Source organism: Filicampus tigris, chromosome 13 (genome assembly GCF_054856515.1).
Source record: "Filicampus tigris isolate MCC_2025a chromosome 13, RoL_Ftig_1.0, whole genome shotgun sequence".
NCBI lineage: Eukaryota > Metazoa > Chordata > Actinopteri > Syngnathiformes > Syngnathidae > Filicampus > Filicampus tigris.
The window spans coordinates 17,167,197-17,184,470 of NC_141229.1; the positions used below are offsets into that span (position 1 = coordinate 17,167,197).

At 40.6% G+C, this 17,274-nt stretch overlaps 1 protein-coding gene across 1 annotated transcript; it reads right to left on the reverse strand.

The window, feature by feature from the left end:
* Positions 1-1,267: 1,267 nt before the first annotated feature.
* Positions 1,268-16,884, reverse strand: wdr35 (WD repeat domain 35). The gene is made up of 29 exons (XM_086050380.1): positions 16,798-16,884; positions 15,973-16,020; positions 15,773-15,890; positions 14,720-14,791; positions 14,537-14,629; positions 14,330-14,458; positions 13,744-13,877; positions 11,675-11,840; positions 11,445-11,590; positions 10,598-10,723; positions 9,851-10,036; positions 9,393-9,428; positions 9,233-9,293; positions 8,526-8,670; positions 8,154-8,223; positions 7,970-8,023; positions 7,498-7,604; positions 7,176-7,395; positions 6,136-6,216; positions 5,803-5,939; positions 5,367-5,570; positions 5,130-5,276; positions 4,097-4,229; positions 3,869-3,979; positions 3,375-3,539; positions 2,995-3,135; positions 2,757-2,913; positions 2,326-2,566; positions 1,268-2,159 (listed from the first exon to the last, which is right to left on the reverse strand). Exons 2-29 carry the CDS (start codon positions 15,994-15,996, stop codon positions 2,009-2,011), a joined length of 3,555 nt encoding a protein of 1,184 aa, XP_085906506.1. The 5' UTR covers positions 15,997-16,020; positions 16,798-16,884; the 3' UTR covers positions 1,268-2,008.
* Positions 16,885-17,274: the final 390 nt, after the last annotated feature.

Here is a 17,274-nt window from a genome sequence, read left to right on the forward strand (position 1 = left end):
AATGATTTATCTTGGAGGCATTTTTTTTACATCGACCTCAGGATCGTTATTCAGCTTCTGCAGACCTTGCTGATTATCTAATCATGTGGATCAGATGTGTTGCAGCAGGGATACAGGAAACCAGGCAGGACAGCAGACCTTGACGAACAGGATTGAAGACCCCTGCCCTAGGGTATGTACATTTATGGGTATAACTGTAATTGCCTAACCACCAAAAGGTTAATAATTACCTTAAAGCTGCCACAAGATGGCAGCAAAGCATTATTTATTTTTTCTGAGTGAAACTCATTGACTCTTCAAAATAGTTCCTTGACATCAAGTTCCACCAAAGCAAAATCTTCGTCTAAGTAAAGATGCTTGATTCACTTCAACATGGCTCACTGTCACCAAGATGCCACGAGATGATGCCAAAGTAATATTTTTATTGCTTTGGGGATGTGGGTGTTTCGGCATGATTGTACCTAGTGTTTCTGACTGTAACAGTTAGTTAAAAGTGGCTGAGGATCTTCACGCAGCCTACTCAAAGTCATGGGCAGATCAACTCTGTGTGGGACAGCTATATTATGTAAATGAAGAATGAGTTGCTTACCAAAATTTTCAGATACAGGTCAAACCCTCAAATATAGTAACAGATTTATTGCACTTATTTAATTTCCCACTTGATGGGTTGGCAGGCTTTCCGGAGATCCAACTACTTATGTACACTATGCAGTAAGTGAATAAAAAGTCAGTTTTCCATACACATACCCTTTTGTGGACAACTGCGTCGCAGCATACTGACGTGAGTTCTGAATATTTCAATTACCCAATTTACTTACAGGCGGCGAGCAAAATAACGTATTATATAAAGTATAAATGATAAACTATTAGGAGGCAAGGTTCTCCACTCTAAAACTTTCAAGGGAACATCTACAACGATGTCGTTGCATTTTTGTCAAATGCGTCTCAGTGTCAATCCATAATGTGTCATGATTTTTTTGAAACACGACGATGCAAGTGTACCTAATGCTGTGGCCAAAACAGCAAAGCCAGCTCGAGCGTTAGGTGGTGAATGTACAGTACCTACCATATCATGCCAGCAGATGGCAGACAAGGGCCGTATGAGACGGCAGCGCCACTGTTTTTTTTTTCTCTTTTCCAGTATTTTTTTTTTAATAAGAGTTCAACAAAGGCAGCAAAACAAAATCCCAACTTTTGTTTCATGTGTCTGATAATTCCGTCTAACAAAACAAAACAACAAAAGACCAGACCAGCCGGGAAAAAAATCTACTTGAAACAGATCTAAATTTTATTTTCTGTATAAAATGGCGACCAAAGCATTTAATTACAGCATATATTTACAATGCTTTACTGTACTATTATTCAGAGTACCTGAGTAATATTGTCATTCATGCCTTGCACTGCATGAACAAAAACGTTCAAAATCCACTGTACGCTTTGAAGCCACCGGTCCTTAAGGCTTACAACAAAAAAATACGGTTTGAGTTGGAAGCTTAAATGTAGGAAAATCTGTTGAAAAGTGTATGCTAGTGAAGAGAGGTATGTTGTTTTCTTCACAATTCTAAAATAAAAATAAAAAAATCAATTTTCCTTTTTTGCAGTAACAGTACATTAGCTGAGCAAACAAAAATGGAAAGAAAAATTCAACGCTGTGTAGACAATGACATTTTGTTTTGTTTTTTAAAACAGAAACAGTGCTGGAATTCAAATTCTCACAATAACATGATTATGTACATGTACATCTGTTGGTAGGTTTCATATTTTTTCCTTTTAAGACCTATTACACACTGTGCCTTCTGTTTACACATTCATTAGGACACCAAGATGCAAATGACTCGTAAAACATGTTTAAACCCAGTCTACAAGGCTGACTGACATGTTCCTTTCTCTTTTGCCTGCATGTTTTTGATTTCATACAATACAAAAATATAATTTACTGTCTAGGTCTAGGGTGAGTAAATAGGTATCCATTTTTGTTAAACATTTTTTTAAGTTGATGAAATGAGCTTCAGCTGACACTACTGTGACAAAGCGGGCAGTAGTTATATTTGCTGATCTCATTGCTTTGAGCACAGTGCTTGCAAACACTGCACATCCACAAGTGGTAGTCCTGAATGGGCAGACCGCTCACTATGCAGGTGGGTAACTTTTCCGCCGTCCTAAAAAGAGAGAGAGGAAAAAAGGTGTCATGTCACAAAAGACGGAAACAGAAACAAAAGAAAACACAATGTAAAAGAGTTGGAGGATTTCCACCAGCATTTCCCCCACAGGCATCAGATAATATAACAAATGTAATAAGTTGGATTTGAACTTTGTTTTCCTCACCCTTCAGTTGCGGCGTCTAGTTGCAGCGTGCGATTGTCTTTTGGCACGTGCTTGGTGAAGATCTCCAAGGCCAAGTCCTCATAGAGCAGCCGCTGCTCGGTGTCGACGCTTTCCAGGGCCTCCAGCTTGATGAAGGCCTGCGAGCACGTGCCGAAGGCCCGGCTGGCCGACGAGCAGACGGCGAGGAGAGAGTAGATCTCCACCGCAGGGATGATGTCTTCATACTCGCGGAGATGGAGGGCTTGAAACACGGCGCAAACATTCAGTATGCCGCTTTGTGTTTATGATTACTTTTAGGACCGTTTTTAAGGTTCATCCAAAGAGATACATGTTGTATTTGCGAGTGACAAATTCATGGTGTTACCTGATGAACTTCAGATACATCCTGATGTGATGTAGCATTTTGGCCCACTATAGTGGAGCTTGTTTACCTGTGTGCATGGCATTCTCCGTGTAGCCTTCATACAGTTGCCTTTGAGCGAGCAGGAAGAAGTGATACGCCTCCGCTCCTCGCCACGCGTTGTCCAGAACGCGATTGTACGAAGGGGTCGTGTCCTCCTCCAGGAGTCCAGCAAGAGCAAATGTTGCCTAATAAAAGGATGTGAAAAGGTGGGACCACGTTTTTGCAGAGTTTTCAAAGAAATGAGTGAAAGTGCATTTATTATGTACCTCTGACTTCTTCCCCTTCGCTTTACTCTGTTGCAACGTCTTCTTCTGCTCGTGATGGTTTTCTACCAGCCGAGCTGCCAACACATACAGCTTCTTCACCCGCAGCGGGCGAGAGCGTTTCTTGGCCTCCTCATCTGCGATCTAGGAACAAACGCCGCAAATGTATCATTGAGAGACGGCCACAATAAATCCCACCGGGCCTCTTCTGATACATTCCAATGCAGCATTTTTCTATTGCACTGTACTGCAAACTTCATTCAGGAGGCTGATTCTCACCAGCGAGATAGTGACACATAAAACGGATTTCGGATCATCAAGCGCGTTTTAATACCTCACAAAAAGAGTACATACAAAATGCCCTTTCAGTGCACGTGACGTACCTTAAACATGAGCTTGGCTGCATCCAGGAAATGATGAGCCTTCTGATATAATTCCACCGCCTCTAGTATTTTGTTCTTCTCAAGGAGATGTGACGCATATTTGGACAGAAGAGGTTTAATCTCCTTCATGTTGTGGGTTCTGGCAAGTTCCACTGCTTTGTTCCACTGATGTATAAGAAACCAAACAGCAAAGTAAGGCTAACAGAATAACACACGGAAAGGCAAGGCAAGGAGGAGGCCACTTGACAGTTAATTAATTACAGTGCAAATTTCACATCATTTAACAGAGCTTAGACATGTTTAAATTTGCAGCACTTACTGTTGAAACCCACGAGTATGCTATTCCCTCGACATGCACACTTCATCGATCAAATGCTACACTTGCATTGTAACAGCAAAGTGCGAGGGCAGCATTCACACGGCTAAGCTAACCATCACTCATGAAGTGGACACATGTGGGAGGACAGCAAGGTGCCACGGTGGGCGTCTCTCACCTGGTTCAGATGGACACACGTGTCAACGGCAGCCTTGGCCTGGTTGCATTTAAGGTAGGCATTCACGGCCTGTTCGCACATGCCCACGGTGGTAAACATCTGGCCAATCTCCTACAGCACAGGGGTGGGAAATGTCCGTCGCTGAGTCGCTATGACTACAGATTTTTCGAGGCAGGCAGGTCTGGAATTAGCTCGGAGTTGGAAGTCTGTCGTTCACGTTGGTCTTACCGGCAGAAGTTTATGATTTTCTGGTAGGGAACTGGTCAACTTTTCAAGGTTATCATAGTCCTCCAACATGTAGTAGCATTCTGCCAACTTCTCCTGGTGGCCGCCTTGAAGGTAGTACTGCACTGCGTTGACCCTTCAAAGAAGAAGAAGCCAGGCTTCAACAAAGGTTATTATAGTTAATGACAACTAACTAAATCACTCAAATTAAAACTAAAAATCCTTTTCCTTAACAAAGGAAAAATAAAGGTGCTTTTTTTTTTCTTTTTTTTTTTTAAATGACGACTAACTGAAACTATATCGTACGTTTATGAAACTAGCTAAAAGGAGTTATCAGAGGTGGGCATTTTACTCAATTTTGCTGGTCGGTCATTCATCAGTCCGTCATTTTTCAAGCCGAACCGAATTGTAATCGTCATTTGGTCATTCTGTTAGTCAGTCTGTCAGTCAAGTCCGTCAGCTAGTCCATCAGTAGTCCGTCGGCACGTCAGTCAGTCCCCACACCAAATCCCACCGCAAAAAAAAAACCTCAGTAAAATGTGCGTCCGTCAGTGATGGACTGGTCCATCAGTCTGACGGAATGCCCACCTCTGCTAATTATAATCATAGTGAAAATGCTTGCATGAGCTTTCAGGGTTCATTTGAAATATATTTATTGTGGTATATATTTTTCTGAGAAAGTTTTCTTATTACAGTGGACCCCTGATGTTCACGGGGCTTGGAACCAGGCAGGAAGCGAATCGCGAAAATGTGCAGATAACTGACACCCATTGAAATGCATTGGGGCAAAAAAAGAAACAAAAACATTTCTTTATAAAGCCCATAAATTCTGCAACAAAAATTGATTGACCTCCAATATACATTTTCCCCGAAAAAACAATTGTAAATGGGAAGGGAACCCTCTGTCTCCAAAATCATAATTTTTCAGAAGACAGCCCAAAAAAGTTTTCTTTTTTTTTTTTTTACAATAGATTCTGCACATTGTACAAATGTAATGAACTAAATAAAAAAGAAATTCTTTTCAAATTGCCAATACCACTTCTGTCTGTCAGCGAAGTAGTCTCCTATTGCATTGTAGGTTTGCTCCAGGAGAGCATCATCACAGTCCCCAGAGCCAGTTTTAAGCAGCTGGAGCACCCTGAACCAGTCTCCCAATTTCATCCGAAGACTAATGGCGAGGTCCCTGGAATATTTTATGACCGCATCAGTTAATATGGTGAGAGATGAAGAAAGAAGGACAAGAGCAACAAATAGTAGGCCAAGCTGACTGTACCTGCGATCCATGTCCAGATACATGCGCTCGGCTTCCTCAAACCTGCTGAAGTAAGCTGCCACTTCCGCCTGTTTCATGGGCTCACTCTGCAGGTTCCCCAGACGCTTGACAAACTCGATGCCCTGGTTGTCTTTGCAGCGGACAAATGCCTGCTCAGCAGTCTTCAAGTCCAGTTGTTGGAGGGCCGCCTCAGCGAGCAGACGCCTGCCATGTCCATGAAAGACACTAGGGATGCTTAATGGCTATTTATACATTATTGTTTTAATTCATTATATTCATTCAAACATGCAAAGTTGACATGTTTATGTATTGCATATTTATATATGATTATATATTTATATATTAGTAATTCTGAAAGGCATGTTGAAAATGCGAAATCAGCAATCATGTCTATACATTTACATTTCAACTAAATTGTTGTTATTAGTATATTTACCAGAGTCTTGGGTGCGGATTATCCTCAATGAACTGTGAAGCATCTGTGATTCCCACCTTTTCAATGAGAGCACGGCTGTCTCTCAAAGAACGGATTTCAAAGTTGATGAGATTGTCTTTATTCGGCCTCTCTGGGTCCTGTATAGAACCGGTTCACGTCTAAATCATCTCTTGATGTTTCACAGCCCAGATATTCTTACCTCTAACAACTTAAATTGAGTATAATAGTACATGTCCAAAAATGTTGAGATGTGAACATGGATTCTATGATTACCTCTAAAAGGTCTGATTTAGGATATTAGACGGGCAAAACATTTTCTAGGATCATTTTTACCTTCATGATTTCATCAAGCAGGACAGACTTGATTTCAAGGTCCTCAAAGCTGCAGATATATCCTGATGTTTGGATGGGTTCCTGTGCTCCCAAATGACATACAGTACTGATATCATGCTTAGCCACAAAATACAGTAGTTGTTTAAAGGGCAGGCAACCATATTTTGACACAGAAAGTAGAGTCAAAATGGATGTCACATATTTCTCTATATGGCAGTGTTTTTCAAACTGTGCCGCGAGATATTGTCAGGTGTGCCGTGGGAAATTATCTCATTTGTGTGCCTGTGCGGTCTCGCGCCCGGCAGCGTAATCATGTCTCTACTACATTGTAGTACTCTTCCATACCAGCAGGTGGCAGCAGCAGCAGGTAGCTAATTGTCTTTGTTTAGAGACAAGCGAATTAGTGACAAATGTTTATCCTAACAGGCCCATGTTTCACACTGAGTAAGTATCAATATGAAACATTATAAATAATACTTTTTACTTTGTGTTTATTTAATTCCTATTCAAGATGTTATAATATAACATCATTCTTCAATGTTAAAATAATGCTTACCGGTATATAAACAACATAACACTTCTATTGTTGAAATAAGCTTTTTTTGTTTCACAATTTCAGCTGGTGGTGTGCTGCGGGATTTTTTTCAATTAAATAAATGTGCCTTGACTCAAAGAGGTTTGAAAAACACTGCTCTATCGGACACTAGAGCCATGTACGGGACTAGAGCCATGTACATTATCTGAGCTAATCAGCAAAGAGTAATGATAATCATGAAAAAGTAACAAATGTAGTGAAAGAAAAGGAATGCATATCTACTGATTTCTCAGTATTATTCTTATTATTAACTCATTCACTGCCAGACATTTTCAGATGCTCTTTTACCCTATCGTTTGAAAAAAATTGAAAAAAAAAAACAAATTAATTCCTGGGATTGAATGGCTGGACTGTGAAAAGACAAATAAGTACGTCAATGGCAGTGAATGATTTAAGTAAATTAACATATACAGTACAGGTGATGCAGCTGACATGATTTACTCACCTCTGGGTCCAGGTTCCTGAAGACGTACATCCTGGTCTTTTCCATCATGGCAAACAAATCAGGGTTGTCCTTTGCCCATTTCATGTCCCAAACATCCTTGCGCTCAAGCTTGGATGGATCCCCGATTGACGCCTGACTGCCAGTGGCATCACCTGACGATGGGTGAACCTCCACGTCCAGCAAAGTCAGCACGCCTGAGATGTCAATAATGGCCAGTCGACTGAAGGAAATAAAGAGGCAAATATTCATCCGCCAGTTGACCAAACAGGTGCGCTAATGCACATATTTATACTGATGCACAGCAGCTCCAATCAGAGCTTGCCTGGAGTTGCAGTTTAAAGAGAGATGATGGGCTCTGTTCATAGTGTATTTCTGGACGAGAACGGCATTTGGCAGGCTATATCTGTGGATAGTTCCCGATTCACGACCCTGGAACACACACACACACACACAAACATTACTTATATTTATATTACTCGCAGAGTTGGGGATATTCGGCTAGCAGGTGAAATTTCAGGACAACTTCAAATGCGTTTACAGGTGAAGCAAATTGCAATTTCTCAAAACTGAACAGCAAAATTCATAACGTGTTGAATATTTCCAAGGATGTCCACTTGCATGACTTTCTGTGGCTCTTCCAGTGTCTCAGTATCTGTTACAAGCCGCTGATGACACTCTGTGACGTGAGGTTATCGTGCATTTTCGATTTCTCCTGAAATAATAACCACTACCCGAGTAGTGGATGCTCCATTGTATCATTGCATCAACTGTAGCAAAAACAGAGATGTACCCACCACAATCAGTGTATTATCTGTTGCTGTGATACAACAGATGGGATCTCTTGTTGCCTTAAAACAAACAGACGAGTTGACATTTATATACTTTTTCTGTTGCATATATTTACAAAATGTTCACATTCAGTGCACACATAATTAAAAGTGAGAATTTTGTTGATGAATGAGACCCAATGTCACTTACTGTGAAGGCTTTTGCAAAGTCCTCTCCATTGTCATTGCCGCCAGTTGGACTGCTGTCAATGTGATATACTCTACAAAGACAGGAAGTGAGAGCAAATCAGACGGTTGCACCGAGGTGACTTTTAGCCCTGGCTGTCTGGAGTCTCCGTGGTAGTGGATGCAGATGAATGAATTCTATTCAGATTTCAGACAGAGACTCCCAGACTTGCGATGTGTGGTTATCTTGCCTCCCTGTAACTTTCCGTGACTAGCTTGGTGTGTACTGTCAGTCTTGGCATGAGTGCACTGGGTAAACTTGAGGCCATCCTGTCAAGAGACACCTTGACTGTGCACTGTAACAACAACGAAAATGATAATAAATGAATACACTGACCTTTCCCTTCCCTCTTTCTTAGTTCTGGTTACTTGGTTGATCTCCAAGGCAGTTAATTTATTCGCCACTCTGTACTGCCACAAGTACAAAGCCTCTTTAGATGCAGCGATCACATGTGTCCTGGTCATGGTGACAAACAATGGACCTAACCAAGGAAATAATTAGGATAAGTAGGCAGTTTTGGTTGGTGAAATATGTGGAGATATTTTGTTTAGCTGGTGCTACATATTTGAACTGACATAGTCTGGCACATGCAAAAAAAAAAACAAAAAAAAAAGCTGGAAAAAGGGAGATGCCTCACAGACAGTTGACCAGATTCTCCTGTTAAACTTGGATACTTCAGGCCTATTTTAGACGACAGCCTTGCAAATCTGCAGACTTTGAACTATTTTGGCATGGGTTCATCAGCAAACAGTCAGCTATGCCATGCAGAAACGGAATGTTGAGTATTTGGGATGTCTCAAGACGCCCACTACACACTGTCTATTGGCCACAGAGTGCTGTGAGCCTGTGAGAGTTGTGACTGAGGGCGGCAGGAGACACAGCGCCGGCTACTATTTTTCCATAAGCCAGGTGTGAGCTCTAACATTGAGTTGAGGTCATGAACCAAAATGCTGGCCTTTTAGCAATTTGAAATTACAAAACACTCTGTGATCAAATATTACGTACGACTATGCAGTTCAATTTGATTTAAAATTCAAACGCACATATGTCGATGTACTTGGAGTCCAATGGAGTCCCAATTGAGTTGCACAGAATCAGGACATACTGAAAAACAGGAATGGTTATTACAGGTTAGATTGAGGATTCTTATTTTGCACGTGTTCTTTATTGAAGAAACTCTGCTTTTAATTAACGTGACATTACCTTTGAATGACTCCCAGACTCTGACTCAGCGTTTCCCTGCATGCCAAAGAATAAGTAAAAGCTGCTTAAGAATATACAGTGCTCAACATAAATGAGTACACTCCAACAGATTAGCTAGGCAACCATTCCTTTCAGAATCAACATTTTCTACGGCATCATATACAACAAAATACTATCACAAATGTGGGCCATTGATCATAGATGAGCTTTGGCATTGCGCACACACAAAAATGCAATCCATCGAACAAATTCATTTATTTTGCCAAGTCTAGCAAAGGCGAATTTTAGATTTAAAAAAACTCCGTTCACAAGAATTCCACCACGGATGAGTGTAATCCCCATGGAAATCCAGAAGAGAGTTTCCTTTCTGAGTTGCCTAGATATAGAGCTATCAAAAGTGCTACATGACTCAACACACATTGGTTATTTTGGAACACAGAAGGTGACTGAAACTGCACCTGCGGCTGGGTGTCATCGGCCTTGCTAGCCAGAGTGCAGAAGTCCCCTGATGTGGTGATGGACATGAGGCTCTTGACGTATTTGACAAACTTCTCATTGTTTTTAGTGTCCCAGAAGATGACACAGTAATCTTGGCGCTCTGGCTTTGTGAAGGCATACACTACTGTGCTGCAACAGTAACCCCACTGGTAAGAGAAAACAAAGAGACGCAGAGTTGCAACTTTAGTTTGAGATTGCTGAACCCTGGGTAGCCTAAGACAGTTGACAAGCAAGGTAGGGGCAATGTAAGTGCGTTTTCTCTATTTTTATTTTGTTTAATAGAATGTGGAAACAAGTCAAAATGACATCCTTCACAATTACCTTGAATTATAAAATCCATACTCAAAATTAGACTTCACATCGATCTGATCGACTGGATTCAGATCAGCCGATATTTTGCATTTCATGCAAAATCGGTAATCGACTGTAACGTCATAATTTGCACGCTCGATCAATGACATCAAATGATCGGATCTGCAAAATAAGACAGTACAGCAAACACAAACTCGTTCACTCCGGGGTCATTTTGTGCTGCCATAGTGTATATGCTCATCTATTTTTAGCCTTGTCACGTGTCATTGAGAGCAGAAACGGAAAGCCTTTGTGCTGAAAGGCTGGAGTTCCGTTTACTCTCCTGACAACTTTAGACTTTATTTCTAGCACAAAAGGAACATTTACATCATTTAATTTAAAGTCCTGTTGCATACCTTGTAATCTGGTCTGATATTAGCAAAATAGATGTAGGAATCGACAGCCAAGCTGATCCGCAGGCCTCCTCCTTCCCAGGCGACTCCTGTCATCTGTTTCCCTGGCACTTTCAAGGTTCTCAGGTGCTGTGTAAAATAGAAATCAATGTGCAATTACATTTCTATCTCAACAATGAGATATTCAAAAATGGAACTGACCACTTGACCACTGACTGATTGTTATACTGGACATGACAAGTGTGAAAATACTGAACGGTTACCGGTAAATGCGCAGCAACATTGAATACAATACAATATTGTTATTTACAGAGAGTTTTCAGTGATGAGGCTGTACATTATGCCCTCTTAAATAGTTAAAGGCATAAAACACAATTTAAGGTTAGTTAACCCTTTTTATAACATTATCTCAGTCACTGCCATTGATGAAATTACTTATCTTTTTATAGTCCAGCCATTCAATCCCAGGAATTTATTTATATTTTTTCAGATTTTTTCAAACGTTAGGGTAAAAGAGAAAATGTCTGACATGAATGAGTTAACAGTAAAAAAAAAACTTCAAGCAATGTAAAACTAATGTCTGCCCAAACTACTATAGCGATATCAAAACTTCCCTTTAGAGCCTCTAATCCTTTGAAATTAATATGGAGGGGGCAACTGAGTTTATTCGATTTTGGCAATTTTCGAGACAGCAAAAACAAGACGTACATTGTCTTTATGTACAAGTCCAGATTTCTTCGACCCTTCACCCTCCATCGCAGTAAGCCACATAGTATTGTTTCAAATGAAAGGCAGTGACACTGACTTTGTCTAAAGACACACATAAAGGAAAATAACATGTTGCCCTCACCTCTCCGAAAGGTGTGTAAAACTGCACCACGTTGATTTCTACATCTGAGTTCAAAGCTCTGAGGGATCCAGCCACTGCCAGCACACTGCCACAATGGTTCCACTGAACACTGACCACATTCATTGTGGTGTCAATACATACTGGGTCTGTAGAAAAAAATGTAGCATAGCGCATTGTCACAAGTGATAGTAAACCGGGAGCTCAGCATGCTTTGTGTTTCAGCGCCTTACTTTCATCTGTCTCATAGCGCATAATCTGACACCTTCCATTTTGAAAACAGATAGCGAGGCACGGGCAGTCGGGTTCTACGTAACCGCCTGTTCCCGAGTACCAGTGGATACCTGCTATCCTGATGGCTCCTGTTACATTAGTCAGGCAGCTGATGGTCAATTTCATCTGAAAAACAATCCAGATGTCATTTAAGATTAGATGTTAGTAAAAGCACACAGGGTCCATATTTTTAGCAAAAAAAAAAATCAAATATGTGATATACAATACAGCATCAAAAAATGAATTGTCATTATAGTGTTTGTAATACCAATCAAAGGTTTAGAAACACCTTCTCTTGCAATTGCATGAGAACCTATGTCCAAACTTTGACTGGCACTATAGTAGCATATAAAGTAGAGTACATGATCTCATCGGGTGGATCGATGTCAGTAGATATTTAGTATTTTATGTAAAATCGCCAATCGATTGTAATGTCATAATTGGCGCGATCATCCGCGAAATAAGACATTACAGCAAACGCAACCTGGTTCACTCCGAGGTCGTTCTGTGCTGCGATATGTGAGCTCAAAAGCTACCGGTAATCTATTTTTAGCCTTGTCGCGAGTCATTGTAAGCGGAATTTCCATCCACTCGATTTGATGGTAACCACCACAGCTGTACTGATAACCTGGTAATCCATTTCTTTGTAGCTAGTCAAAATCTTGACCCAACATCCATCCATCCATTAGCGATACCGCTTATCCTCACAAGGGTCGCGGGGCGTGCTGGAGCCTATCCCAGCTGTCTTCGGGCAGTAGGCGGGGGACACCCTGAATTGGTTGCCAGCCAATCGCAGGGCACACAGAGACAAACATCCGCACTCATAATCACACCTAGGGATAATTTAGAGAGTCCAATCAACTTACCATGCATGTTTTTGGAATGTGGGAGGAAACCGGAGTACCCAGAGAAAATCCACGTAGGCACGGAGAGAACATGCAAACTCCACACAGGGAGGCCGGAGCCGGGATCGACCTCACGACCTCTGAACTGTGACGCGGACGTGCTAAGCAGTCGACCACCGTGACACCTTGACCCAATATACTGGGTCAAATCTTCAACCCAATGCGCTGGGTATCAATAACCCAACATTGGCTCAGTCCCTTTTGGACCCAACGTTGGGTTAGCTATTTCACACAATTTGGATTACCTTTGACCCAGCATTGTTAACAGTGTGAGAATTTAAGGAATTGATAGTATATTGCTATATTATTATTATTACGAATAGTTATAATGACCTTCCATCCATCCATTTTCTTTACCGCTTATCCTCATTAGGGTCGTGGGTGGTTTTTGATTCTTGAGAATTTGAGGGAATGCCCTATAAAGAGTCAATATAGTGCTCCAAGACCTTATCCATGAAATAGCATTTTTCACAACAAGATCAGGGTAGGCAATTTGGCCCATGTTTTCTGGCAACATGTGGACTCTCCATACACTGTGGAGCAACTTAACATCACAACAGTCATACTAGTAACAAGATTGTTTGGGGTTTAAATGAACTTTCTAGAGTTAGGGTATGCGCAAACTTAAGACTTTAAAACCCTTTCTATTATCACTTCAAATGTACACCTGCTAATTCTAGGAGTGGATCAATTGTTTAAAGAAACTTGGCGCTAGTTATAACTAAATTACAGTGGAATTATAATTACATATTAATGTTGTTTTTCAGGTGGTTCAGTCCAATTGGACTTTAGTGTGCGATAAAGACTTCTTAACTGCAGATTTTATCAAACATTTTAGACAATATCGACACAAATCAACTCCTGTGCAATATGTTGTTTGGCCTTAATATTGACTCTTCCTCTCGTGTTAACTGGTGAGCTGGATTCACAAGGCCATGTGAGATTACAGCTTCCACAGCCACGATGTGTGGATGCAGTGCAACAAATCTACTTTTACACTGAGAAACATAAAACACTGAAGGCTTACAATCTGAATCTCTTCTGTCAGGTACATGACTGCATGCTCCTGCTTTGCTTCTCTTACTTTTGATCATTCAAGTTGAATGCCTTGTTTCTATACTCACTATGAAATTGCCATGATTATCAAAGATTTGCACTTCCCCGTTGGCCATGCCGAAGAGCAGGATCTTGCTGTCTGGAGACCATGCCACATGTGCAAGCTGATTTCCCTTCAGCTCCTTCCCCCAAATCCGGTTACCTACAAAAAAAGGTCTTTATCCAAACTCATATTCACACGCACACTAACACACAAGTATGTGAACAAAGCAATCCCTGTCAAGTGACAAATTAGGATTTTATGCTACAGTGATTTTTCGAAAACGAATTATGTGTTTATGCAAATACACAATGTGTGTAATTCTTTTTGTTGTGTTTTTAGTTTCACAATTAACTCCGAGTGGGGTGTCAACAAACATCTTAAAGCATGCTCAGGGAGAGCCGAATAACATAGTTTACATGATGGCTGCAAGCAACACCGGAGCATTCAGATTGCTTTCACAACACTGCACCACTGGGCGCAAAATAGTTTACTTCTTAGTATTATGTTGTTTTTATGACAGAGAGAAAACAAAAACAAACTCACAATTCAACTCCAATTAATTGCCCAGCCGTAATCTTGGCTAGTTCAATTTCAATGATCAAACTATTTACCATCGACAGATCCAACAATGACTGCCCCATCTTCATACACAATGCAGATCTTTTGACCATCTGCATTCCAGCTCATGCTCCTCACCACCGACTTATTCCTATTATTGATCATTTCTTCATACCATGCACCTTAGGAGAAAAAGAAAGAAATAACAATATTAATAAAATATGATTCATTACAACGCATCAATACATGGGTACAATTACCTTTGTAGAGCATCCATACAATGATGAGTCCATTCTGGTCGCTGGTTGTTAGTTTTTCATACTGTTCGTTCCATGTAACTACTTGGACCGCACCTGAAAATGTAGCAGTGATTTATAAGGTGTTAATGTTTCCCACTCACACCCCACTACCTGATTCCATCTATCTTTTCAACGTCGACTCACCGCTGTGTCCCCCCAATGTCTGGTTCATTGACAAATTACTGGGTGCAGCAAGTCCTTTAAGTTTGGCGTCATCTGTCAAGATAAAAACAGGGAGCCGATTTAGCATCAATACTTTAAAAGAAAAAAAAAACTGAATTGAGTCTTACTATTGTTTGTCTATTTGGAGTGGACGAGGTGGTACCATTTCTACTTACAGGGACTGATACAGAGGTAGCCGGAAAGCACCAAAAGGCTTTTGGTGAGTTTTAAAAGATTTCTTACACACTACTGAGTGAACTATTGTTTCGCAAAATCTAAAATCTCAATCACACGGATCTTACATAACAGTCTCAAAAAACAACTTAAACGCATGTTAAATGTTGATTTGAACCATAAACTGAACACAGTGACTTTGCAATCTGGCTGTTGCAAATGAATGTTGTCCTCAAAACATTCATTTGATAAACTAAGATAGGATTAGATAATGCTTCCTTTATTGATCCCCACAGTGGAAATTCAAGTTTTAGAGCAGTATGGGGTAAAGCAGGAATAGTACAGCACAGACAGCTAAAAACATTTGGAAAAAGTCATCCATTGTCTATGCCGCTTAACTTCATTAGGGTTGTAGGTGAACTGGGGCCTATCCAGCTGACTTTGGGCGAGAGGTGGAGTACATCCAGAATTGGTTGCTAGCCAGTCACAGGGCACAATGACCCATATAAAAATGAACAACTATTCACACTCAGATTCACACTTGTAGACAATTTGGAGTCTGAATTATGTTTTTGGAATGTGGTACTGTGCTAGAGCATAAGGAAAAAAACAATGCAATCACAGGGAGGCGCAGACTCTGCTATTGTGAAGTCTGATGGCAATGGCAACAAAGCAGCACTTATCTCTGTTCCTGGGAGGTATGATGCACTGGTGTATAAAAAAATGTGAAAACCTTATCTGTGTCATACCAAACCGAGCACATGATACAAGAACTAGTATGATGGCAGCATTAACAAGCTTTAGCAGACAAATGAAAAATGTACCGCGGGTTGTTTTCAACTCTACAAACTACAAACATACCTGTCTGAGTTTCAAGTTTCAGCACTTTTAGGAGGCCGTCATCCCCTCCACAGGCAATGAAGCCCTGATCTTTGTTCCAGGAAACACATTTCAAGTGAATACTGTTGGGGATAGCAATCTAATAGACAACAGAGAAGGTACATAAGCCTGTGCTTTTAATCGTTAAACTGTCAGTGAGGTTCATTTAGCAGGGTGCTCACCTTCTTGCTGAGGTAGATGAACATGGTATCCTTAAGGCCTCTTTAAATCTAGTGTGCCAGCCAACCACAACAACAACAAAAAACATGTTCATGAATGTTAACTAAATGACAACTAGTATTTGATACTGTACAGACTAGCCACAACTTTATAGCTACTTGCACGATATAATGACATCAGAGGTGCACCGTATAGAATATCGCAAAGACATATTTATCTTGTCTTTTCATAGTCCAGCCATTCAATCCCAGTATTTCTATTTTTTCAAACGTTAGGGTAGGTAGGGTCTGAAAATGCCTGGTACTGAATGAGTTAAGAAATTCCGAATGGTATTTATTGAGATATTGTCATTGAGTTGTTCAACACGTAGGTGTCATGCTGTTTAATATTTGTGTACTCTCACGTGTATTTAACTGGAATAGTAAATGCATAATATTTAATGTCAATGCATGCATAAATATTCATAAATGCCGTGGCTGATAGGTGCAAATCATGACCAAAATTTGCTTATTTAGCCAAAGAACAAGACGGACTGTACCGACATTGGCAGTTCGCCATTCAGTCGGAAAGAGGACCACGAAAGCCGCGGACTATACAGCAGCACATTTGTAAAAATGGCAAATGGAGTCAGACGTGCTCATTTTTCCTTCATTTCATTGCCGCAGTCGTGGGATTTTAGCAGATAATTTGCTAGCTAAGATAGCACGACGCAACTAGCTGCGAACGAAATGAGCGTTTGCGTAACACCAAAGACATAATCCGACCAGCTTCAATAACAACATTTACGACGATTCTTCGAATGTATAAGAATGCTGTTCAAACTCAACTGATTTCTTGCGTTTTACACAGGGTGTAGCATGGAGGATGTAGCCTCTCACAGTCGCCCGTGGCAACTGTACACTGTACGGTGTATTTCTGGTACTTGTAGTTCTTATTTTGAACGTTGCTGGAACTTGTAGTTTTTCGTGGAACAGGAGTCTTCGTGAGTGTAGCATAAAATTAGATACAGTAGTATCCAATTAGTAGTATTGGGCTTTTGGACATCAATTTATAGTTTTGTTTTTTTCCTGGATAAAATAAAGCTCCCGTGTTTTTCTATTTACGTGGCTGTCAACAAGTTAATGCACAAGAATGTGAAGGGGAAAAAAGCTGGGAACATTTACAATTCGGGGAAATGGATGGATGGATGGTGATTCAGAGTTTAAAAGATTGTCCAGTTGATACGGTTTGTTGTTTTTTGGTTGAGAGTGGACAATCTAAAATTTTGCAGAGTAGAGTTGCTCTAATACACTTAATAAAACATT

What these genes read in the sequence shown, in the direction of transcription:
- wdr35 (XM_086050380.1), bottom strand. Translation starts at nt 15,996, where the DNA reads ATGTTCATCTACCTCAGCAAGAAG. An exon ending in ATAATCATGGCAATTTCATA is followed by an intron (nt 11,841 to 13,743) that starts GTGAGTATAGAA and finishes ATTGTTTTTCAG; the next exon opens with ATGAAATTGACCATCAGCTG. An exon ending in GGAGAATGCCATGCACACAG is followed by an intron (nt 2,567 to 2,756) that starts GTAAACAAGCTC and finishes CCGTGTTTCAAG; the next exon opens with CCCTCCATCTCCGCGAGTAT.